The 25188-nt window shown below is 45.1% G+C and overlaps 1 protein-coding gene across 1 annotated transcript in view; it reads right to left on the reverse strand.

Annotated features, from left to right (window-relative positions):
• Window positions 1–2465: 2465 nt before the first annotated feature.
• Window positions 2466–25188, reverse strand: part of txlnba (taxilin beta a) — a 34073-nt gene continuing 11350 nt past the window's right edge. Inside the window, exons 2-9 of the mRNA XM_048601385.1 lie at window positions 24149–24684; window positions 21794–21885; window positions 12541–12711; window positions 11722–11916; window positions 8792–8911; window positions 7778–7852; window positions 4957–5049; window positions 2466–2645 (exon numbers count right to left, since the gene is read on the reverse strand). Of these exons, the coding sequence (XP_048457342.1) occupies window positions 2466–2645; window positions 4957–5049; window positions 7778–7852; window positions 8792–8911; window positions 11722–11916; window positions 12541–12711; window positions 21794–21885; window positions 24149–24668 (1446 nt within the window). The 5' untranslated portion in view covers window positions 24669–24684. The remainder of the gene's footprint in view (window positions 2646–4956; window positions 5050–7777; window positions 7853–8791; window positions 8912–11721; window positions 11917–12540; window positions 12712–21793; window positions 21886–24148; window positions 24685–25188) is intronic.

Genomic DNA, 25188 nt, shown 5'->3' on the forward strand with positions numbered 1-25188 from the left:
CTGGCAGCTCGTTCCATGTACGCACCACCCTCTGCGTGAAAAAGTTGCCCCTCAGGTCCCTTTTATATCTTTCCCCTCTCACCTTAAACCTATGTCCTCAAGCTTTGGACTCCCCTACCCCGGGGGAAAGACCTTTACTATTCACCCTATCCATGCCCCTCATGATTTTATAAACCTCTATAAGGTCACCTCTCAGCTTCACTACCCTTGGGCAGTTAGGGATGGGCAATAAATGCTGGCCCAGTCAGCGATGCCTTCATCGCATGAATGATTGAAAAAGAAACCTGACTCAAGCCGAGATTGAGATAAGAATGGGTATGGAGCCTATAGACCTCAGTTGTACAGTCGGTTCTGTGACAACCACTGCTCAGGGCCATTGATCGCTGTGTGAATTACCAGGCCACGCCTCGTCTTCAGGAATAAAGCGATGCTCTAGTCGACTCCTTCAGCAGTTTTTAAATTTTATTTCTTTGCATCAAATCTTTCCACTCAACAAAAGCAGCCACACCAGTGATCAGTTTTAGCCAGGGCTCAGTGGGTAGCACTCTGGGTCAGAATCTGGTGAGTCTTAGTCCCGCATCAGAGACCAGAGTTCGTCATCTTTCAGTGCAGGTATCATGGGAGCTCTGCTCTATTGGAGGTGCTGCCTTTCAGATGAAGCACTGAACCATAACCTTTCGCACTAAAAATCCCAAGGCCCTATTTTGAAGAGGACTGGTAGCAGGGGGTAGATGTGGGGAATTCTCAACTGCGTCTTGGTCAATATTTATTTCCCCCCAGCCTACAATACTATAAAAGAACCACAATGAATTGAGTCATTGCTGAACTAGTTTGGGTTTTTAACCGCATAGCTTTATGGTTAGATATTTTGTAATCAACTTTTTCAGAGATGTTAAGAAGAAAAACAGAAGTTGCTGAAAAAGCTCAGCAGGTCTGGCAGCATCTGTGAAGGAGAAAACAGAGTTAACGTTTCGGGTCCGGTGACCCTTCCTCAGAACTGATGGTGGCTGGGAAAACGTCAGTTTATATGCAGAAAATAGGGAATGGGAAATCAGCAACTATTCACCCTCCCAGCCTGATCATTATCAACTCTTTGTCCAACTGCTCCTCTCTCTCTTTGGGCTCTATCCTATCGTTTACTCCCTACCCCACCCACCTCCCTATTTTCTGCATATAAACTGACATTTTCCCATCATCAGTTCTGAGGAAGGGTCACTGGACCTGAAACGTTAACTCTGTTTTTTCCTTCACAGATGCTGCCAGACCTGCTGAGCTTTTCCAGCAACTTCTGTTTTTGTTCCTGATTTACGGCATCAGCAGTTCTTTCGTTTTTTTCTTCAGAGATGTTATTACATTACAGCATTAAGACTGAGGGAGGACATGATTGAGGTGTTGAAGATTATGAGGGGTATGGACATGCTGAATAGAGATTTGCTGTTCCCTTTGGTTGAGGGGCCAATCACAAGGGGGCATTGCTTTAGAGAAAGGGGCAGGGGATTTAGAGGGGATTTGGGGAAAAAAAAAGTTTTTCACTCAGCAGATGGTGGGGATCTGGAATACACCGCTTGGGAAGTGTAGTGGATGCTGGAAAGCTTACAACTTTACAAAAAATATTTGGATGAGCACTTAAAATATTGTAACTTTCAAGAATATGGGGCAAATGCAGGAAATTTGGGATCAGTGCGCTTTTAGTGGTAGGTATGTCAGTGCAGAGTTGATGGGCCAAAGGGCCTTTTCTGCGCTGTATGAATCTATGTATCTAAACCTTTTGGTGGAGGTGGGACCTGAATACGGTCTCCTGACTCAGAGGTAGGGACACTGTCACAGGACTATAAGCATACATCAGCTTCATGATTTTTAAAAAAAAAAATTAATTCATGGATGTGGGTGTCAATAGCTGGAGCAGCATTTCCTGACCATTCCTAATTGGCCGTGAACTGAGTGGGCCATTTCAGAGGGCAGTTACGAGTCAACCCCATTGCTGTGGGTCTGGAGTCATGTATAGATTGGACATGGTAGGGATTTCTCTAAAAAAAACCAGACACATTATTTTATTCTTTTATATGGCCAGATGGGTTTTCAAACATTAATCAAACAGTTGCTGTGATCACCATCGCTAAGACTCGATTCATGAACTGATTTTAAATTCCACCAGCTGTTATGGCAGAATTTTAACAAATGTCCTTAAAAGCTTTAGCCTGGACCTCTTCGATGGCTAGACTAGTGACAATTCCACCCTCTCCATGATTGGACGCTGCATGTGACTCAGCGTCGTGAGTCCTGTGCTAATGTGTTCGAGGGAACGTTCCAGCCCTCAATCCTTGGTGGTCTCCAACTCTTCTGCATCGCAACCCTGGCACCGCTCTCCCATACCCTACCCGGTGCCCATCATCACCATCCCAAGGGAGAATGATGGAAGCCCTGTGCCTGCTACCTTCGAACGAATTGAATTGGCTGCTCCCTCGTCAAGGAGATGGAGGTGGGCGGAGCTGAAACCCCTGAATCCTAAGAGATGGGCGCTTGCATTCAAAGGCAGGATCAATCCTCACCTCATCAATCATGTCCAAGAGAGCCTTGTTGCAGGATTCCCACTTGGTTTTCCACATTATCGTCTCCTTTTCAAGTTTCTTCATCCTCTTTGTCATCTGTAAGTGTGGAATGAAGGGGTTTACAACTGGGGAAGCATGTCCCATTTCAGCTTAGCTCACCGACAATGCGTTCTCACTCCCCTCAGTGTGCAATACCTTGTGGGTCCAACATCCACATTTCTGAGACCCGAGCACATACACTAGGCTGCTACTTTCTCGGATGCTAATCTGAGGCTATCTATGTTGGTGTAAATGATCCCATGGTGCTACTTAAAGAACAGGGCAACTGTACTGTGGATTTTATCCTTAAAACCACTTCTGCTAACATGGACTAAATGGTCATTTTTCAGATTTCTGAGACCTCACAGAAGCCATGTGAATATTTAGCAAAGCTGTGAAGTGTACTGTACAAACACAAGCTTTGTCTTAATTTCATCACTAAGCCGTTTAGTGTAGAGACATAGTCATCTCCCACACCAGATCCAACCCATTTATCCAACTGGTTCCCATATTCCCTCCACTTACTCCATTACAATAATGACTACTCTTCAACAATGGTCCAAATGCACTGGAGTAATTCACCAGGCTCCATCTACAGCACTTTCCAAATCTCTACCATCTCCAAAGATCAGGGCAGCAGATACATGGGAACACGACCAACTGGAAAACCTCCACAAGTTCAGTCATCAGCCTGATTTGGAAATATATTGCCATTCCTAGACTGTCACTGGGTCAAATTCCTAAAACTCCTTTCTGAACAGCACTGCGAATGCCCTACACCCCAAGGTCTGTAGTGGTTCAACTACTTACCCCTCAACCGACATTGTTCAAGGAGATGATCTAGTCATTTTCAAGATGTTGTTTGTGGAATCTTGCTGTGTGCAAACCAGCTACTGCATTTCCTAATTACAACAGTGACTACATAACAAAACAGTACTCACCCACACTTTCTCCGCTGTAATTAGGGATGGGAAATAAATGCTAGCCCACGCCCCTTGAATGAATAACAAAAAAGAATGCTTTGGTACACTCTGAGCTAATGAAAGGCTCTATATTATTGGAAATTTGGCATTTGTTCTCTCAAGACTTTCCCTCTTTGCAAATGGGTCCAATTGAGACTTCAGTCTGTTGATAGTCTGACCATGTGATTTGTTTCATGTTTATTCATCATTGGGCGAGGTATGTTTTGTCCTGTCTGCCTCCCTCCTGCCTTCATTTTAACCCGTGTCTCTGATGTGTCTACAACGCCATCACTGCTTCGCGTTGTGGGGGCTCTGATATTTCCAACACTAAACTTAGCACTATACCCCAAATGGTGGCAACAGCAGGTCACACCTTTAGCTCAGAGTGAGTGGGATATTAGACCCAGTTCCAATCCTAACGTATAACCCAGGCCAATGCTGCCAGTGCAATGCTGAGTGAGTATGGCACTGTCAGGGGAACTGACATTAACCCAAGGCTCTGTCTCCTTCCTCCAATGGATGCAAAATATCCCAGGGCAATGTTCTGAGGAAGAGCAATCATCATTGATCATAGAATCCCTCCAGTGTGGAAACAGGCCCTTCAGCCGAACAAGTCCACACTGACCCTCAGAGCATCCCACCCAGACCCATTTCCCTATAACTCACCTCATCTACACATTCCTGAACACTATGGGGCAATTTCTCACGGTCAATCTACGTAGCCTGCACATCTTTGGACTGTGGGAGGAAACCAGAGCAAAGCCACACAGACACGGGGAGAATGTGCAAACTCCACACAGATAGTCGCCCAAGGGTGGAATCAAACCCAGGTCCCTGGTGTAGTAAGGCAGCAGTGCTAACCACTGAGGCAGCATGCCACCCCGCAAGATCATACTCATCCAGTGTCTTGCCCAGTACTTACTCCTCAATTAACATCATTAAAATAGACGGATCTGGTCAATTTCTCATTGGTCTTTATGGGATCTTCCTCCGTGCAAACCCACATCTGCATTTCCCACATTACAACAGTGACTACACTTCAAAAAATACTTCATTGGCTTTAAATAGTTTTGAAGTGTCTTGCCAAAGTTGCAATACAAATGCAATTTATTTATTTATTTTGATATGGCTCTAGATGACAAACAATCAAGGGTTTAATTAATCTCCAAGACTTTGGGAAGAAAAGCGCGTGAGCCTGGTGGACATGGTAACAGTCAGAGGGGTACACCATTCTTAACTGTCTGTGCTCGAACTCATGTGTGGCACTAGAGAGTCTTCGCCCCCCAGAAACCTTGCCAAATACTCCCTCTTCCTTCCCGAATCAGGACAGGCATCAAAGTCTGTGTGGACCCTGTCTTCCCTCACTTGGAAATTAAATGATCTCCGTCAAATTCAAAGTTCCTGACCTTTTCCATGTCCTGTTTGAAGTTGCTGAATGTTTCATTGCTTTTTGTCAGTGTCCCCTGGAACTCCTCAAACTTCTCAGCATACAGCTTGAGCTGGAGAGAGAGAGAGACAGAAAGAGGACATGGATCAACTCCAAGAGTTAGAAATTGGGATTGTCTTTCTGTGTAGAAGAAGATTTCGTGTCACTTTGAGTTATTTTCTTTTCTCTAAACATGAACGATCATCTCCAAGGAACAAGGACAGAACAAAGACACAGTAAAGGTCTCCAAGATCACAGAGTTCCATAAGCTGACATCTTAGAACTACCTGGCACCAGATGTAACTGTTATCAATGCTGGGTTTAAGAAAAATAAAACAGAAACAGATAATGCTGGAGAAACTCAGCAGGTCTGGCAGTATCTGTGGGGAGAGAAACAGAATTAACATTTAGAGTCCAGTGATCTGCCAGATGCTACCAGACCTGCTGAGTTGCTCCAACCCTATCTGGTTTTTGCTTTAGATTTCCAGCAACTGCAGTTCTTTACTTTCTTGTGTAGAAAATAAAAGATTTGTTTGCGTAAAGAAAGAAAACTGATCTTCAGGTGAAGGTGGGAAGGGGCACATGGCCTTTATGACTCTCTGAGTAATTAAAATGGTTGCCCAATGTCCATATCTGGAATAATCAAATGGGTGATTGACACAGAGTAAACTTTCAGCCCCTAGAAATCAGGTATGTTCACATGTTTTTGGGGATCAGGGGTCAGTCCTTGTCAGGCAACAGTGTTGGCTGGGCAACTATCTCCTTCAGATAAGGGATGAAAACAGGAGAGGAGGAAGAAGTGTCTATGAGCCTTTCAGTCCAAGACAAAGATGCTTCCTCCATCACTTTGGATAGGGAAGAAAATAGAATTCAGGCCACAACTGGATCAGCCCACAACAGCATAAGCAGACTTGATAGGCTGTCACAAATATGTAGTTATAATTTAAACATTTTGTAGCAATATTCTTTTAAGATTGACCATAAGAAATAGGAACCTAGGTAGGCCATTCAGCCCCTCGGGCCGGCTCCATCATTCAACAGGATTATGGCTGATAGGAGCGTTAAAACACAGATCGCAATAGCCTCTCGACTTCTCTTGTGGCCTTGACTACATTTGGATCCTGGCCATTTCTATCGTAAGGAGGATTGCAAGAAACATTAAAAATTCAATCAGTGTTTCAGCAAAGTTAAACATAAACTCATTGACTTCCCCGAAGATGTGATTAGCTCCTCCTACCCCACCAAACTCATAAAATTAGGAGCTAATGCAGTGAATGGTGTTGTGGTTAAAAAGTTAACCAGCCATGCCAAAAGACAATGGATGCGACTGTCCAATGGACTTAGACTAACTGATGGATGGGACTGTACTATGGGCATGGACTAACCAATGCTTTATATTGAAGCATAATTTGACAGTTTGAGGTAGCAGCTAATTTGGATTTTGTTCTGTATCGGATCTGACCAATTTGAGCAGCGATCTCAGCAGAAACTGTGAAGACAGCTTCAGTCGCTGCTCTAGACTGAGCTAACTGCGCGCTGCATGTGAGAGCTGCGACCGAGAGTTACAGAGGAGTCTGCCCAGGAAAAGGACTCACCTCTGTCCTGCCGGAAAGGAATCCAGGGGCTTGTTCGAGGCACTTGTACAGCTGAGCCAGTAGGGAAGAGGGACTTTCACTTCCACCCTCAAGCTGCTACATCGATTACAAAGGCAAACTCTGACTATTCGGCTACAGGAGCCATCCAGCTGCTGAAAACAACTCCTCAGCCTCTGACCTTCACTCCACACGTCCAGCTGCAACGAAATCCTAAAGAGCTAAACCGAATTTCATTTTTATAGCTACCGACTACCCTTATCTGCATCTCATGCTTGCATGCATTTCGTTTGTAATTTCATCACTGACTTCAATAGCTTACAACAGTATAACAAACTAACCTTGATCTCGTTTAAGACTAAAACTTCAGCGCTGGTTATTTCAAAATTGTTCCACTCGTAAATTGCAAAGGGGCTCTTAGTACCCATTTCTTAGCTCGAACCACGCTTTGAGGAGTGTTGGTTATGAGCTACAATTTTTCATGATCTTGACTTAGCCCACTAGGCATGTCCTGGCACTAGCCCTTTTATTGGAGCAGTCCCCCAACCCCATTTCATCACCCATTTCCCACATCCTTTTATATATTATTCATATTAAAATGACAAGCTCAAATGTCACATCCTTGTCACCTTCATTCACTGCCCAAAATACTTTCTCACCCATTGGCAGATTTCTTTCCTTCAGTAAACTATTCTGCAACAGTTCAAGAATTCCATAAGATATTTAATAGGGATTGAACAATGTGGATGTAGAATGTTACTTTTAACATTGGATTGGCAGTTCTGAGGAAGGGTCACCGGACCCGAAACGTTAACTCTGTTTTTTCCTTCACAGATGCTGCCAGACCTGCTGAGCTTTTCCAGCAACTTTGTTCTTATTTATTGCTGTTTGTCAAGACCTAGCTTCTTCTAAAAAGTCAACCTTCTTTCCCTACCAAACAGCAACATAAAGCTGAGATAACAAGGGGTAGAGCTGGATGAACACAGCAGGCCAAGCACCATCATAGGAGCAGGAAGGCTGACATTTCGGGCCTAGACCCTTCATCAGAAAATCGCAGCAACATAAAGCTGATTGAAAAACACCCACTGCTTGTTAATGCTGTGTGTGTCTGTGTGGTTTCCAGGTGACCCATGATCATGACAATGTAAGGAGTTTAAATTTCAGTCTGTGAGCTCTGACTGAGTCCAGGGGCTGCTGTACACAATTCACCTGGGCTCGGAGCAGGGTCTCTTGTTCCTTCATGATGTTGGTTTGCAGCTTCCACTCAGATGCTTGATTCAGGAGCTGTTTGAAGAGAGAACGAGAAGACAGAGAAACAGAGACCTCAAACAATCACTTTAATCCAGGTTCCACCTGCACTAGAACAACAGTGCCTGTGTTTCAGGCAAATATTTGGGACTCAACAGAAACTGTGTTGCTGCTTCAGTATGGATGGGAAGGAAAAGATGGTCCCTCAGGCCTGTCCCCCCAACATTTCCTAATGGCTGCAACATAGTGACCTGAGATGCTTCTTAAGCCTCCCATCCTTCCCCACCCTCACCCTCCTCCTACCACGTTCCCAATTACAGATTGTGGAATGGCATTGACCCCATGGACATAACCCTGTTTGTTACAATGAAGACAATAATGGCTCCTTCAGTACAGCTCCCTATGATCCGGTTATATTGGTACACACACATACCTGTGGTCCTGGTGGATTAGTTTACAGATTCTAATTTGGAGAAAAGGCTGCAGTTCTAACTAAATCCCAAGCGTACAGCTGTGCTCTCCTCAGGAAGTCTGACTCTGTAATGTTCCTGTGCTTTTATAGAATCCCTACGGGGTGGGACCAGGCCATTCAGCCCATACCAACTCTCTGAAAACACCCCACCCAATCCCTGTAACCCTACATTTCCCATGGCTAACCCACCTAGCCTGCACATCCCTGGACACTATGGGCAATTTAGCCTGGCCAATCCACCTAACCTGCACATCTTTGGACTGTGGGAGGAAACCGGAGCACCCAGAGGAAACCCACACAGATATGGGGAGAATGTGCAAACTCCACAAAGTCACCCAAGGGTGGAATTGAACCCGGGCCCTTGGCACTGTGAGGCAGCAGTGCTAACCACTGAGCCACCATTCTACCCTTTATGAGCATCTGGTTATCCAACAGTTGGTTGAACCGCTAACTGATCAATAGTTATAGACTGCTGTGTGTGCCAAACACTGGCCAATACTTGCATAGTCCTTTTCTCGCTGATGTCGTTCCTCTGCGTCCTTTATCAGCTCCTGTGCCTGTGTGAGCTTCGCATCCATCAGCTGTTGCTGTAGGTCCTTGTGCTTGAAGGCCTTTTCAAAGTGCTGGAGGAAAGACCACACACAGAATGGTCAATGAGAACACCCTGCCAACCGCCCATGACTGCTTTGGGAGCTCAATGAATCCTGACCTACCCAACCCTGCAGCTCTGTGAACCTTTGATCAGGCTTCATTAGACCACCCACCAGTGGGGATCTGGTATAATCACTGATACCGATGGGATCTAATGGGGAAATCTGCGCTGAGTGTTACCAGTGTCCAAACATTCAACACCTTCCTACAAAATCACTTCAGCCATTAAAGCCGGGACTTCAATCCTTGAAATACTTCTCCCCTGTAACTGGGAATGGAGGATAAATGGAGAGGCACAGGGAGATCCCGCAAATGAACAAAGAAGGGGATGTTCCACTAGGTTCGCAGTGTGCGTATTCCTGTAATTTCATGATCAACGTTGAGCTTTGAGGACTTTCTATTGATCATTCGCAGGACATCGGGGGCCATTCTATGTTCACCAAACCTGATTGGTCAACCCTGAACTGAGGGATCCGCTCAGCCATTTTCAGAGTTAACCTCATTGCTGTGGGTCTGGAGTCACGTGTAGGCCAGACCAGGCGAGGACAGCAGATTTCCTTCCTTACATGATATTAGTGACTAATCTTCTTCACACTGCACTGAGTAACATCTGGGAGAAACATTAACAGAGAATTTAAAGCAGCTTATTTCAATTGGCCCCAGTCTCCTCACCTATATCATAATTCCTAATTCTGCCTCATCATTAGAGTGAGTGTTTAACAGCTAAATGTCAAGGCTGTGGCCTGAGGCAGTGTGGAGAAATCCAGGTATCCTCATGGCTGACTGGATTGGCATCAAGACCATCCCTGCTTTCTCAGCCGCCATCTCCTGTGGCTTTACATTCCTGCAGCGACTGAGAAAAGGTAAGTGTATAAAGTAAGTGAGGAGGTTGGGTGGCAGGTGGGGTGAAGGGGTAAAGTGCCAGACAGGTGTGGAACAAGGTGCCATATAGGTGAGGGGTAAGGTGACAAGTGAGTGAGGGTGTGCAAAACCGTGCAGATGCTGTCTTATAGTGCCAGGTGGATGAAGGGTTACTGGTGCCAGGTGGGTGAGGGGTTAGAGGGCTGGGTGAAGGGTATTTATGCCAGGTTAGGTGCCAGATGGTTGAAAGGGTATAGGTGGCAAGTAGATGAGAGGGTATTGGCGCCAGGCCATTGGGGATCTGTGTGTGGTGGATGAGGGTCTGTAAGAGCCAGGTTGATGAGAGTAGGTTGCCAAATGGGTGAAGGGTTATCAGTGCCAGGCGGATGGTGGGGACAGGTGTGTGGTGGGTCAGGGACTAGAGTGGCAGATAAGTGGGTGAGGACTGGGGGTATAAAAGGATGTCATGTTGAGGGGCTGGATTGGGTTGGGGGCAGAGCAGGGAGGTGGCGTTGGTGGGAACTGGTGTGTGTGTGTGTTTGTTTGTTTGTGTGTGTGTGTGTTTGTGTAGGGATGGGTTGGGGAACGGTTTCAAGAGCTTTGAGAGGGGTGGGAGCTAGTGGGTGAGTGATGAGTTGATTTGGGTTGGTGGGTGATGTGTTGATTCTCTGGGAGGTTAGGGTTGGGGGTAGGGAGTCTGGTGTTAGTGTTGGGGGATAGATTGAGGATTGGTCTCCATAGGGACTCAGAGGTCTCATCCTGAGCGTCAGTGTAGTGTTGAGTTTGGGTGCCAGTTTAACAGTTGACAGAAGTTCAAGCAAGTTTAATTGCTTTGATATTTCCACGTACTGCTCAGATGAGTGAATTGGAATTCTCTTAGATTTAGGAACGTTCTCAGAGCGTTCCAGACATCAGCTGATTAGTCATTGGAAATTTCAACTTCCAGGCCAAACCCATAGAGTCAGCTACATCAGAAATTCTGCAGGATCCAGCCTACACTGCAGCAAAGACTGTGTGCTCCTTGTGAAATTGAGGCTGTTATCATTTCACCCTTTTACTTATTTCATCATGGGCTGTAAATCCAGAAGAATACTAACCAGCAATGGTTAGCCCTGGCTGCTGGGTGTGCAAGTGCACTCCCCACAGGGCCCCAGGTGTGACTGTGAGCGAGTGTGTGTGTGTGTGTGAGCGAGTGTGTATGTGTGTATGTGTGAGAGAGAGGGAGAGTGTGTGTGTGTGTGAGTGTGATTATGTGTGTCTGTGTATGTGAGTGTGTGTCTGTGTGTGTGAGAGAGAGTGTGTGAGTTTGAGTGTGTGTGTGAGTGTGAGTGCGTGTGAGTGTGTGAGTGTGAATGTGTGTGTGAGTGTGTGTGTGAGTGTATGAGTGTGTGTGGGAGTGTGTGTGTGAGTGTGAGTGTGTGTGTGTGTGTGAGTGTGAGTGTGTGAGTGAGTGTGTGTATGTGAGTGTGTGTGTGAGTGTTAGTGTGTGTGTAAGTGTGAGTGTGTGAGTGTGTGTGTGTGAGTGTATGTGTGTGTGTGAGTGTGTGAGTGTGAGTGTGTGTGTGTGAGTGTATGGGTGTGAGTGTGAGAGTGTGAGTGTGAGTGTGAGTGTGAATGTGAGTGTGTGCGTGTGTGAATGTGTGTGTGTGAGTGTGTGTGTGTGTGTGAGTGTGTGAGTGTGAGTGTGTGGGTGTGAATGTGTGAGTGTGTGTGTGTGAGTGTGAGTGTGAATGTGAGAGTGTGAGTGTGAGAGTGAGTGTGTGTGTGTATGTGAGTGTGTAAGTGTGTGTGAGTGTGAGAGGGTGAGAGTGAGTGTGTGTGAGTGTGAGTGTGTGTGTGTGTGAGTGTGAGTGTGTGTGTGAGTGTGTGTGTGTGTGTGAGTGTGAGTGTGTGTGTGAGAGTGAGAGTGTGAGTGTGTTACCTCCTCCCGTGTATCGTACTGCTCGATGACGGTTTTCAGTTTACTGGCCAGCTCGGTATTTTCTTCACAGAGCTTGACGTTCCGCTGGCTGTGCTGGTCTATCTGAGCCTGGATGTCCATCAGAGTGTCCTGAAAATGTTTCGTCACCTCTTTCCGTTTCTCCTCTTCCTCCCTCGCTCGCAGCAAACTCTCTTCCTGCTCAAAGAATTGGGGTCAGGGTACACAAAGAGACAGAAACACACATGTGTTTACAATTACATCTCTCCACTCTCACTCCTCCATCACTCATGAAATCTACTCTCTCCCCTGTGTGATCCATTTCCCACACCAATGAGATCCACTCACTTCTCTGTATGATCCATTTCCCATACCATTAAAATCCACTCTCTCCCCTGTGTGATTCATTTCCTACACCAATGAGATCCACACTCTCCCCTGTGTGATGCATTTCCCACACCAATGAGATCCACTCTCTCCTCTGTGTGATCCATTTCCCACACCAATAAGATCCACTCTCTCCCCTGTGTGATCCATTTCCCACACCAGTAATATCCACTCTCTCCCCTGTGTGATCCACTCTCTCCCTTGTTGACTCAGATCTGAGAGCTCTCAAAGCTATAGTATCCTCAGGTAATATTTCAGTCACCCCGTCCCTTTCTTCGCTTCAGCAGATCAATGGGCCAAGTAAGACGTCCCGATAAGATTTAAACAGCAGTGTATGTATTTTACAAAGCCACCATTTAATGTGTTTGCAATTGTTTTTGGTGTAGGTCCTTTTGACAGTGGAACATCCCCAATCCTTCCCCGGGGTCCACTCACCTTGAGAGTCTTGTTGTGTCTCTGGAGTTCTCGACACAAGCTCTCGAGTTTGCTCCGAGCCAGCACTGCCCTGCTGTGCTCACTCTGCAGTTGGTCCTTCTCCCTGCTCAGGTGATCCAGCTTCCTCTGTAACAGCTTCCTCTGTTTCTGCTCTCCACGGTACTCCTCCAGCTGCACCCAGAGAGAAATCTTGATGAATACTGCGGGCACTGAGGGTCACCGCACAGCTCTGTCGCCAGACAGCTCTGGGTCACTGGGGAATGTCGGAGAAATCACAGACAGACACTGGGGATGTCAGCAATCACTGGGGATCACTGGGAAATCTAGGGATCTCTGGGGATGACCGGGACATTCCATCATTGGGAATACCGATGATCACTACGAAATGTTGGGAAGCATCGGGCAACAACGAGAATGCTGGAATCACTGGGGATATTTGGAGATTATCGGGAAAAATGCTAGTGATCCCCTTCCTCAGTGACACATCAACAGGCACATAGGCCCAGCTATTATCAGTTCAGCTGTGTTTAATACAGTGATATGTTACACAGCCAAGGCTACCCAGTGCACTGAGGGAACAGACTACAAACTTGGGAGTTTGATGACTGGGGAGTTTGCAGAAAGGAGGTCAGGGACGGGTAGATGAGGAGGAGATATTTTGTTTGCTTTTCCTTTTCTACCCTCCTGCTTTCCTGGAGCGGAAAGGAGCTAAATATTTGGTCAGTAACTAGGAAGTGATTAAGGCCTGTTCTGTTCTTAAGTTTTAACAAAGCACCTAAATTGATGGTAAAATTAATAAAATTTCTAAGAAAAAAAGCAAGGTACATAAGTGAACAATATATTCACAAGTTGAAACTCATTAAGGATGGTAGTAAAGGTGATGCGTCAAAGCTGCAGCATGTGGGAGCTCCTGGGTGGCATTGAGTTCCAGGATATGACACGTCTACAGCCAGTGTTTGAAGTTCAAGCAGTTTCAGCTCTGAGGTTAAGAGCTGGAGGCTTAACCGCAGACACTGTGGCAAATCAGGGATGAGAAAGTTACCTGGATTCATGTTCTTCAGCAGCCACACCGTTTAGAATGGGATCTTCCGATTTAGTCAGTGGTCAGGGACAGGAGCATATGAATGAAAATAAGGCAGGTAACAGAGGATGGGAATGCCAGCCTCTGCAATTATCCTTTATGTTTCAGATTCTCTCAGCTCGAGAGCTTTAAACCGACCATTGCACCATGACACAGGAAGCCATTCGAATGTGGGAGAGCAACATGCAATAGCAAGGTGGTCCTGAAGCAGCACAGATTTATTAAAGGGAAATCATGCTTGACTAATCTGTTGGAATTCTTTGAGGATGTAATGAGTGGAGTTGATTGGGGGAGCCAGGGCGTGTGGTTTATTTGGACTTTCAGAAGGCTTTTGACAAAGCCCTACCTAAGAGATTAACGTGTAAAATTAAAGCATTTAGAATTGGGGGCAGTATACTGAGATGGGTGGAAAGCTGGTCAGCAGACAGGAAACAAAGAGATGAAGGGTCTAGGCCCGAAAAGTCAGCCTTCCTGCTCCTATGATGCTGCTTGGCCTGCTGTGTTCATCCAGCTCTACACCTTGTTATCTTAGCTGGAATAAATAGGTCTTTTAGCAAATGGAAGGCAGTGACTAGTGGGATACTGTGGACTAGTAACCCTGCTATTCACAATATGTATTAATGATTTAGATGAGAGAACTGAATGGAATACCTCCAAATTTGCATATGACACAGAGCAGGCCTATCTGTGAGGAGGATGCAGAGATGTTGCAGTGTGATTTGGATAAGCTGAGTGACTGGACAGATGTATGACAGATAGAGTATAAGGTGGATAAATGTGTGAGGTTATCCACTTTGATAGCAAAAATTATTATCTGAGAGTATATTGAAGTAAGAGAGGGTCATGTTCAATAGACCTTGGTGTCCTCATGACCTAGTAACCTAAAGTAAGCATGCAGGTGCAGCAGGCAGTGAAAAAGGCAAATGGTATGTTGACCTGCTTAGAGAGAGGATTCGAGTACAGGAGCAGCAATGTTGTGCTGCAATTGTACAGGACCTTGGTGAGACCCCTAGACAAAAAAAAAAACTGAAAGAACTATGGCTGCTGGAAGTCTGAAACAAAAACAGAAATTGCTGGAAAAGCTCAGCAGGTCTGGCAGCGTCTGTGGAGAGAATTCAGAGTTAACGTTTCCAGTCTGGTGACCTTTCTTCGGCACTTGGTGAGGCCACACCTGGATTATTGTATACAGTTTTGGTCTCCTTATCTGAGGATGGATGTTCTTGTTACAGAAGGAGTGCAGCAAAAGTGTGCCAGACTGATTCCTGGGATGGTGGGACCAACATATTGAGGAGAGGTTGAATCATCTAGGGTTGTGTTCACTGGAGTTTATAAGAATGAACAACAATGTCATAGAAACCTATATCATTCTAAAAGGGCAGTGCAGCATAGATGCAGGAAGGATATTCCTGATGGGCATGGGGGAGTCCAGAACCAGGGGTCACAGTTTAAGGATACAGGGCAAACCATTTAGGACTGAGAAAGGAAGGAATATCTTCATCCAGATAGTGGTGAGCCTGTAGAATTGTCTACTACAGAAAGCAGTTGAGACCAAACCATTGTGTGATTTAAAGAAGGTGTTAGAACTAGGACTTAGAGCTAAAAGGATCAAACAATATGGTCATCTCCTGCTCCTATATTCCATGTATCTATGTTTAGTAGTGGGAGATGACAGTATAGCAGGAAAGATTGACCCTGTTCTCTGCAGAAAAGGATAAGTGTTCACATGGTTATGTTGCCCCCTGGTTTGGGACATCTGCTCAGGCCTGGTGATGAATTTACCGTTGGTGGTGGTGGGGGTTTGGGCAGGGGGATGATCCATTTGTTGTGGTCCATGTATGTATCAATGGAGTGAAGAAAACTAGGAAAGAGATTCTGCCCAGAGAGTGAGAGGAGCTAGGCACTAGATTAAAACTCAGAACCTCAAAGCTGATAATATCTGGATCATTACCTGAGTAATGTGCAAACTGGTGAAGGGCACAGACAATATGTGGGTAAAAATCCTTTAGACTCTAGATCCATAACAAGGTAGTTGATTCTTAACTGCCTTCTGTTCAAAGTTTTAGCAAAGATCTGTAGCTCGGGTTGTGGGTGATGTTGTTGACTTGCTTACCGAGCTGGCTTGTTCTCGTTCAGACGTTTCGTCACCATGCTCGGTAACATCATCAGTGAGGCCTCCGATGAAGCGATGTTGTTCTACTCCACTTGGAATTTATACCGTCCGGTCCGTAATGGTGAGTACTGTCATTTCTGGTTTTGTTCTGTATGGGTTTGTATATGGGGTCCAACTGTATATGTTTGTTGATTACATTATGGGTTGAGAACCATGCCTCTAGGAATTCCCGTGTGTGTCTACGTTTGGCTTGGGGCTGCTATAATTATGTTTTCCCAGTTAAACTGATGGCCTTCATTATCCGAGTGTACTGATATTAAGGGAAGTTCGTCATGTTGTTTTGCTGCTAGCTGATGTTCGTGTATTCTGATGGCTAGTTTCCTCCCTGTCTGTCCAATGTAATGTTTGTGGCAGTCGTTGCATGGTAAACTACGTTGGTTCTGCATGTTGTGGGAATGGGGTCTTTAATCCTTGTGAGTGTTTGTTGTAGAGTGGCTGTGGGCTTGTGGGCCACCATGATTCCTAGTGGTCTTAGGAGTTTCATTGTCAGTTCCGATATGTTCTTGATGTAGGGCGGTGTGGCCAGTGTGTTAGGGCATACTGTGTCCTCTTGTTGTTGTCTATTTAGTAGGCACCTGTTGATGAAGTTATGGGGATATCCGTTTATAGCGAAGATTTTGTATAGGTGCTCTTCCTCGTTCCTGCATAGTTCTGGAGTATTGCAATGAGTTGTGGCCCATTCAAATAGTGTCATAATACAGCTTTGTTTGTGGTCCTTGGGATGGTTACTGTGGAATTATTGCATTACGGGTTGAGCACCATGCCTCCAGGAATTCCCATGCGTGTCTATGTTTGGCTTGGCCTACCATGGTTACCTGGTCCCAGTTAAACTGATTGCCTTCATTGTTCCAAAGCAACCACCCAAACGTCCACAAACAAAGCTGCATTAGGACTCTATTTAAATGGGCCACGACTCACTGCAACACACCAGACCTACGCAGGAACGAGGAAGAGCACCTATACAAAATCTTCGCTATAAACGGATATCCCCATAACTTCATCAACAGGTGCCTACTAAATAGACAACAACAAGAGGACACAGTATGCCCTAACACACTGGCCACACCGCCCTACATCAAGAACATATCGGAACTGACAATGAAACTCCTAAGACCACTAGGAATCATGGTGGCCCACAAGCCCACAGCCACTCTACAACAAACACTCACAAGGATTAAAGACCCCATTCCCACAACATGCAGAACCAACGTAGTTTACCATGCAACGACTGCCACAAACATTACATTGGACAGACAGGGAGGAAACTAACCATCAGAATACACAAACATCAGCTAGCAGCAAAACAACACGATGAACTTCCCTTAATATCAGTACACTCGGATAATGAAGGCCATCAGTTTAACTGGGACAAGGTAACCATAGTAGCCCAATCCAAACATAGACACGTATGGGAATTCCTAGAGGCGTGGTTCTCCACCCATAATGCAATCAACAAACATATAGAATTGGACCCCATATACAAATCCATACAGAACAGAACTGGAAATGACACAACTCACCATAACAGACTGGACAGTATAAATATCAAGTGGAGTAGAACAACATCGCTTCATCGGAGGCCTCACTGATGATGTTACCTAGCATGGTGACGAAATGTCTGAACAAAAACAAGCCAGTTCGGTGAGCAAGTCAACAACCTCACCTTCTGTTCAGTTCAAAGGCAATTAGGGACAGATGACAAATGCTGGCCTTGTCTAGTGGTATTGACATCCCCTTTAAGGAAAAAAAACTCTCACGTATACTCACTATTGAAATCCAGGAAATATAGCAGTAAATTTATGCACAGTGAATCTCACAAAACGCAATGTGATTATGTCATGATATGAGCTCATGTTAACACTGCACAAGTCAGATGTCACAATGAGATCTGGCTTGACAGATAATGTTTTTCATTTCTGCAGTTGGATATCAGGATTGTTCTTTGTTCATATTTTTTAGAAATAGAACGCACGTTTGTGATGTAAAAGAGAAAGCAAAAGCAATCAGTTAAAATGAGTTGGAAAGATCTTACAAACAGCAATACAAAAGTTTCCAACTGTGTCCCAACACTATCCTTTTACTTATCCTTCCATTCTGAAGAAGAATCACTGGACTCAAAATCAGTTTCAAAGCTTGGAAGCTAAGCAGCCCAGGTTTGCAATGGTATCTTTGTGGATGTGATAGAACAGACTGACATTGTGATGTTTCTCTCTCCACAGGTGCTGCCAGGCCTGCTGAGTTTCTCCAGCAATTTGTTTTTGCTTGTTTCAGATTTCCAGCATCCACTGTTCTTTGTTTTATTATCCCATTATACACTGCATTCCACTGAAATTCCTATCTCAAATCTTTTAAGTTTTTCCTTAACTGACTCCTCCCAGTTTCCTTTCCTTGGACTGTGGAGACATTTTTATTATTCTGAGTCCTGAAACTTTCACAATGCTGAGGGCTTAAACCTTTCCACTTCTAACAATTTGAAGATTTCTATCCAAACTCTCCTGGCTTGGAAGCTTCACAAGCTAAAACACTTCTGCAGGAATGACTGTTCGCATGAGCTAAAAGCTTGATCCGTCTGCTGGCGAAAACTATCCTTCCTTCTCAACTGAACTCCTGATCCTTCCAAACTGAACTCAAAAGCCAAAAACTAATGGCTTTCTAGTCTGTTGTAAGTTCAACAGAATAAACATTCCATCCGTTAACACTACAGGGGTCCTGCCAGACTACAGTGACATGCTTTTGTGGAAATGATATATTTAGATCACTGCTTCAAAGAACCCCCTCCAAGCCACTCACCATCCTGATTTAGAAATATATCGTCGTTCCTTCACTGTCGCTGTGTCAAAAATGGAATTCCTTCCTTAAGGGCATTATGGGTCAACCCACAGCAGCGGTTCAAGAAGACAGCTCACCACCACCTTCTCAACGGCAACTAGGGACGGTCAATAAATGCTGGGCCCAGTCAGCAACACCCACATCCCACAACTGTATAATAAAAAATGCTTTCTGACCTTTTTAAAACAGATTACCGCCACAGAATTGATCCGCAGCCTTCTTTCTCTATTTTAAAAGCCAAACCTCAAATGATGTATATATCATAAATGTTTTACCACAGTAATGACCAGATAATCTTCGTGATGTTGACTGAGGTGATCAATAAATTCCCCAAAACACCCCGAGAATTCTTGTCCTCCTCTTCAGAAACGAAGCAGGGCAAGTTTGATGTTCACAGGAGAGGCCAGGCAAGGCCTTGGCTTGATAGTTTACCGTTTCTCTTTTAGCGTCCTTTCTCCGAACTCATTTTCACTCTGCCTGTCTGTGTACATTTTTGGTTCTGGAAATAGTTCCTGCCTTTGGTGAAAGTTGTTATTTTGAAAGATGAGTTTTTGGTGGCAAACAGCTGCAGTACCACCATATCCCTGGTGGTGGCAGCTACGAGCCATAAAAGCCACAGTGGTCACACCAATGACACTCTGACCTCCATGGATTCAGAGAGGATATCCTCTCCAAAGATGACTGACTATCTCAAAACAATACAAAGAGCACAGACACTCCAATCCAAGTGGTAAACTACTTATTTGACAATGATTTGTTTGTTAAACCTCCTCAGTGTCACAAACCAGGCACCAACAGGGAGATACTGGCTTACAGTACAAACACACTCTCAAATAGAAATAAATTCTTTACAATGAGGAAGGGGACGTAGGAATATAAGGAATTGGAGTTGGCGATTCAACCCTTCAAAGGAACAAAAGCAACTCTCATCAGCCTTTTATTCCGATCCCTTTGTTCAAGGGACATGAGTATCGCTGGTTGTAGGCCAGCTTTTGTTGTGCGTCCCTAATTGCCCTGGAGAAAAAAAATTCACCCAAGATCCTCAGACAGCACCTTCCAATCCCACGAGCATTTCCATCTAGAAGGACAAGGGCAGCAGATATATGGGAACATCACCACCTCCAAGTTCCCCTCCAAGCCACTCACCATCCTGACTTGGAAATATATCGTCGTTCTTTCACCGTCGCTGGGTCAAAATCCTGGAATTCCCTCCCTAAGGGCATTGTGGGTTAACCCACAGCAGGTGGGCTGCAGTGGTTCGAGAAGGCAGCTCAGTACCACCAGCAAGGGCAACTAGGGACAGGCAATAAATCCTGGCAAGCCAGCGACTACCACGTCCCATTAATGAATAAAAAAAAATTGTGGCAGCGAGCCTCTTGAACCTCAGCTTTTCTGTGGTGGTTTGAGCCAACCTAGTATCTTATCTAATATCCCTGTATCCTACTCCAGTACTACAACTCTCTCTGACCTCCCAAGCATTCCCAGTTTGAATTGTTCAATCCTTGGCCTCCAAACCTTCAGCTATGGCACCCTAAGTTTTAGAGCACCTTCTCCAAGCCTCTCTGCCTCTCTTACTCTCCATCCACCTTTAAGATGCACCTGAGGACCTACCTTTGTAAACCGTAATGGTGCAGTTGTTGTGTGATTATTTTTAGAGCTCTTGCCCAGCAGTGTGCGGTGAATCTCACAGTTGTACTGAGGGAATTGTGAGGTTCATTAGTATAATCAGGCTTACAATTAGGGGGAGTTTCAAACATCTTTAACACCATTGGGTCACAGAGGGGATGTTATTATCAGCCATCAGTTGCTATCCAGTCGATTTTTTAAAAAAAGGGTTCAGATGTTGTTTGTGTTATGGACCGGATCAGACACCCTCAAAATATTTTAAGAAGGTAGACTAGACCCTAAATTTTTCTTATATTAAAGGTAAATATAAAGAGTCTGTCGCAGATGCAGTATGACTGGTCAAACTACTCGACGTTAAGCAAAGCACAATTTATCTAAACACTAAAGTTAAAATGTGACCAAAGAAAGAGGAATTTAGAATAACTTAACTCTATTGGAAAACTTAACGGACTAGTAGATATGGTAACTATTACTGATTAACTGTTCCAATATAGTAATATCCCATAAACACACACCTTGATAAAAAAGGCAAACTCAGACACAGACTCTCACATGCAATTCTCCAATCCAGGTGGAAATAAAATCAAGAGAAAATTCGGAGAGAGTAGCAGCCAAGAGACATTTGCTGAAGCTTTCAATTGTTTTGAAACCCCAAAGGCTTCTGCTTAAAACTAAAACTCAAACAAACCAGAAAGACTGGTCTGAGAGAGCTAGCCACACCCAAGCTGCTTGCATTGTTCCAAATTTTAAAAATACCCCAAGCCCTCACAAGTTATTTACTTTCTTAGACACAACTTGTCTCCTCTGCTTCACAAACGCTCTCCAAAACAAAAGGACAAAATAACCTCTTGAAAGCCATAGCATTTTCTCACTTGCAAAGCCTAATATTTCTTGCCTATCCCTCAAAAGCAATTAAGACCCACATCTTCTTCTGAAGAAGGGTCAAGGCCCAAAACGTCGGCTTTCCTGCTCCTCTGGTGCTGCTTGGCCTGCTGTGTTCATCCAGCTCTACACCTTGTTAACCCACATTGTTGTTGGTCTGGAGACATGTGTAGGCCAGATCAGGTAAGGATGGGAGAATGTGAGATAACAAGGTGCAAAGCTGGATGAACACAGCAGGCCAAGCAGCAAGCAGGAAAGCTGACGTTTCAGGCCTAGACCCTTCTTCAGAAAAGAATTCTTCAGAATTCCTTCTCTAAAGGACATTAGTGAGCCAGATAGATTTTTATGATGATTGATGATTGTTTGCCAGCACTGAGACTAGTTTTTAACTACAGATTTTTTGAGAAAGATATTTAATTCATTGAATTTGGCCAGTTGCTGCAGTGGGATTTGAATCCAGGTCCTCCTGGGACCTCTTCATTATTTGACCAGATATATCACAACTGTCTCCCCATGTGTAGAGTGTCAGGCAACATTATGAGTTACATTTGTTAAACTTGTTTCACAGCAGGCCAAGCAGCATCAGAGGAGCAGGAAAGCTGACGTTTCGGGCCTAGACCCTTCTTTAGAAAATTATACCTGAAGATAATGTTTGTTTTACTGACCAGTGCAGCGTACTTCCCGATGAGAGCATCCTGCTGCTCCGCAGCTGAGTTGGTTTTACTCAGGTTCTGCATCAGTGTGGCAACTTCCTTCCCTGTGTTGGAAAAGAAAGAAACAACGGGATTGTTAGGCCAAAGTGGATTACCTCAGCAACATGTCCAATGGCTGCTGTAACTCGTGGACTGGCATGGAGAAAAATTACCACGGAACTTACTGTCATATAATGCCGTGGTTCCGAAGGGGCTAATGTTCATGTTCCATTGCCTCCACCCATTCTCCTGATATCGCACACAGCTTGTGGGGGCAGTGGTTATACTGTAGCTTTTGGAGGGAGCAGGATTTGTCCCAGCTCCCTGAGGTCCTAGTCATACCTAACCAAATGTGGTTGTACTTTTTGCTATCCTGCAATAAACCTTTTTGTTATCCAAGAACAAGTGTCTTTTTTGTGGATAGTCTATGTTGACATATTCTCGACTGATACTCACTTGATAGGCCAAGGACAAAGCAAAGACAAAGGAGGATTGGTGGCAGTGAACTACCTCAAAAAACCTTTACCCAGTGCCATGTACTGGTAAGGTACCAAGAATGGTCCTCTGGGATAATACCACATGATTAATACAGTGCCAGTCTGAGCCCCACCATGAAGAGAAGAAATCATAGACCCAGAAGAAAATAAATAAAAGCAAATGAGTTTACTACTTTTGAGAGCATTTTCAGCTTGAGAAGACACAGGCTGAGGCTGAGAAACATTTTTAATCGGTAATGGAATTGAGGGTTGTGGGGATAAAGGCAGGAAGGTGGGGTTGAGGATTAGCAGATCAACTACAGTCAAGTTGAATGGTGGAGCAGACTCGTTGCGCTGAATGGCCTACTTCCGTTCCTACATCCTTTCGTAGACAGTAGCTGAAAAGCAAGTCTGTAGTAGCCACGGAAGCAGCAAAAAGATAGGCGCAGCACTCCAAAGCTTTATCTTCAGAACCTGGTAAGATCATAGAATCCCTACAGTGTGGAAACAGGCCATTCAGCCCAACAAGTCCACACTGCCCCTATGAAGAGCATCCCACCTGGACTTGTTCCCCTACCCCTGCATTTTCCCATGTCTAACCCACCAAACCTAAACATCCCTGAGCACTATAGCATGGCCAATCCACCCTAACCTGCACACCTTTGGACTGTGGGAGGAAACCCACACAGACACAGGGAGAATGTGCAAACTCCACACAGACAGTCATCCAAGGGTGGAATTGAACCCAGGTCCCTGGTGCTGTGAGGTAACAGTGCTAACCACTGAGCCACCGTGCTGGATCAGAAATGTGGGCTTGGAAAAGAATGAAAAGCAGCCACACTCAGACCATACAGAGACCTTTGTGACGGAGGCTCCATGAGGTGCTACAGAGCGTCCTCTGGGTTTAAATTGGAAACATTGCTATGTCATTTGTTTGAGGTGTCTTAACAACAGAAAATATTTATTTCCATGGACGATCTTTGTGAAATGAAAAACCCCATGGTGCAGACGAGTAGGAACTGGGCTCATTGATCAGGAGGGAAGTTAAGAAAACTCACTGAAGGCAGAGTCGTCAGGTTCACAGGAGCATTTGGACAACAAAGGCTGCCTCTTGTGTTTGCTCATTGCCAGTTAAATAGATCACAGCAGCTGGATATCTCATTTCCATCCAGCCTGGTGGAGGGCAATATTAGTTGGGTGAGGAGGGAGGGCTAAGGTGGGGTGGGGTTGAGGGGAAAGCCTCCTTTCTCTGAGGAGGTAGTTTGTTGGAGGTATTACAAATCATGAGAGCAGAGAGGGAGAAGGGTTATTGACGAAGTTCACTGATTTAAGGTGACTGCCAGAGGAATCAATGATGCCTTGAAGAAAGAACTATTTTAAGCAGCGACTGGGTGTGGATTGCACAGCCTGATGGAGGCGGATTCAATGCTGGTTTCCAAACGGGAAGTGGAGATGTTTGCAAATGTCAACGAGTGCAAAATCTTTGAGGCAAAAGAATTCTCAGGAGGTGTCGAGTAAAGGGAACTTTTACTCGAAGTTTACGAACTGGGCATGTGCGATAGGAACTGTGTCACAGTCACATAAGCCAATGTTTAACTGGAGTTTGGGTCCTGTCTTGAGGTTTGATGTCCTCTCTTAGCAGCCTCAGGGTAGTTCAATAAAAACCAATAAATAAATATCAATAAAACGATTTACTACAAGACATATTGAATGCACTTAAGAAGCTGGCTGCAATGTTAGAGCATCAGGCTTTCAGTGGATGTCCTAAGCAGCAGACAAATTGGAAATCTTGCTGCTTGCGTGTCTGTATTCTCTGTGAAAATGTTTATAGAGGAATGAATTTGTTACTTACCCAGTCCTTTCAGCTTCTTCTTGTCCAGTTTCTGCTCCTTGCCCATCTCCTTGGTAGGTTCAGCCTGCATAGTGGTCTCTGGGTGCTCTTTCCCAACCTCCTCAAAATGCTCTTCAGACATTCCCTCCCCATTATCCAGGGCCTGGATCCTGCCTGTCTCCCCCTCAGCCTCCTTTCCCAAGACGATTTCTCCTGAGCCGTAGGTTTTGATGATATCCTCCAGCTGTCTGTCCAGATCCTCCGCAATGTCAGTGATGGTCGTGTGTCCCTGAGCAGGACCCTCCTCCTTCAGATTCAGGAGGGTTGTCTTCGTCTCTGCCTGATCTGGTGCCACCACAGTTTCTGGCTTCTCCTCTGGTTGTTGTGGTGACACCGAGGCAATTTCAGCAGGACTGTCTATTCCTTGCTGGTCTGGGAGACCCGTGCTGGGCCCTGTTATTGAATGTTGGGCAGGCTCCTGTGTTCCAGTGCCGGTAGAAGGGTCTTGAGTGTTAGTGTTGATGGTATCCTGGGACTCCATGGTTGATTAATGATGCCTAAACGAGAGACGATAGGAATATCACATTATTGGACAAACCTTACCCTGGGAATAATGAACCACATAATCTCAATGGAAGGCATTTTTCATTGACCCTTCCCAAAGGCAAGTTCTGATTATTGCCAAAATGGGTCTCCTTTGAGGCCATCATCAACCAGTCTCCTACACCAACAGTGGGAACATGAAGAGTATTCTCCAATGTTATCCTCCTCCCACTTTCTTTTCCCTTGTAGCTCCTAATTGAGTGTTCCTCACCCCTGCAACTCTGAGGTGAGTTGTAGCCTGATTTTTTTCTCTCCCCGAAATTTGTCCTCTTGTGGGACCTGCCATCCTTACCTGGTCCGGTCTACACGTGACTCCAGACCCACAGGAATGTTGGTGACTCTGCCATGGAGAACCGCTCAATTCAAGGCCAGCATTTGTTGCCCATCCCTAGCTGCCCCTGAATTGAGCAGTGCTCCATGGCGCGTTTCAGAGGGCAGAGACGCCCACGTTGCTGTGG

This window comes from Rhincodon typus, chromosome 9, assembly GCF_021869965.1.
Source record: "Rhincodon typus isolate 14 chromosome 9, sRhiTyp1.1, whole genome shotgun sequence".
Lineage (NCBI taxonomy): Eukaryota > Metazoa > Chordata > Chondrichthyes > Orectolobiformes > Rhincodontidae > Rhincodon > Rhincodon typus.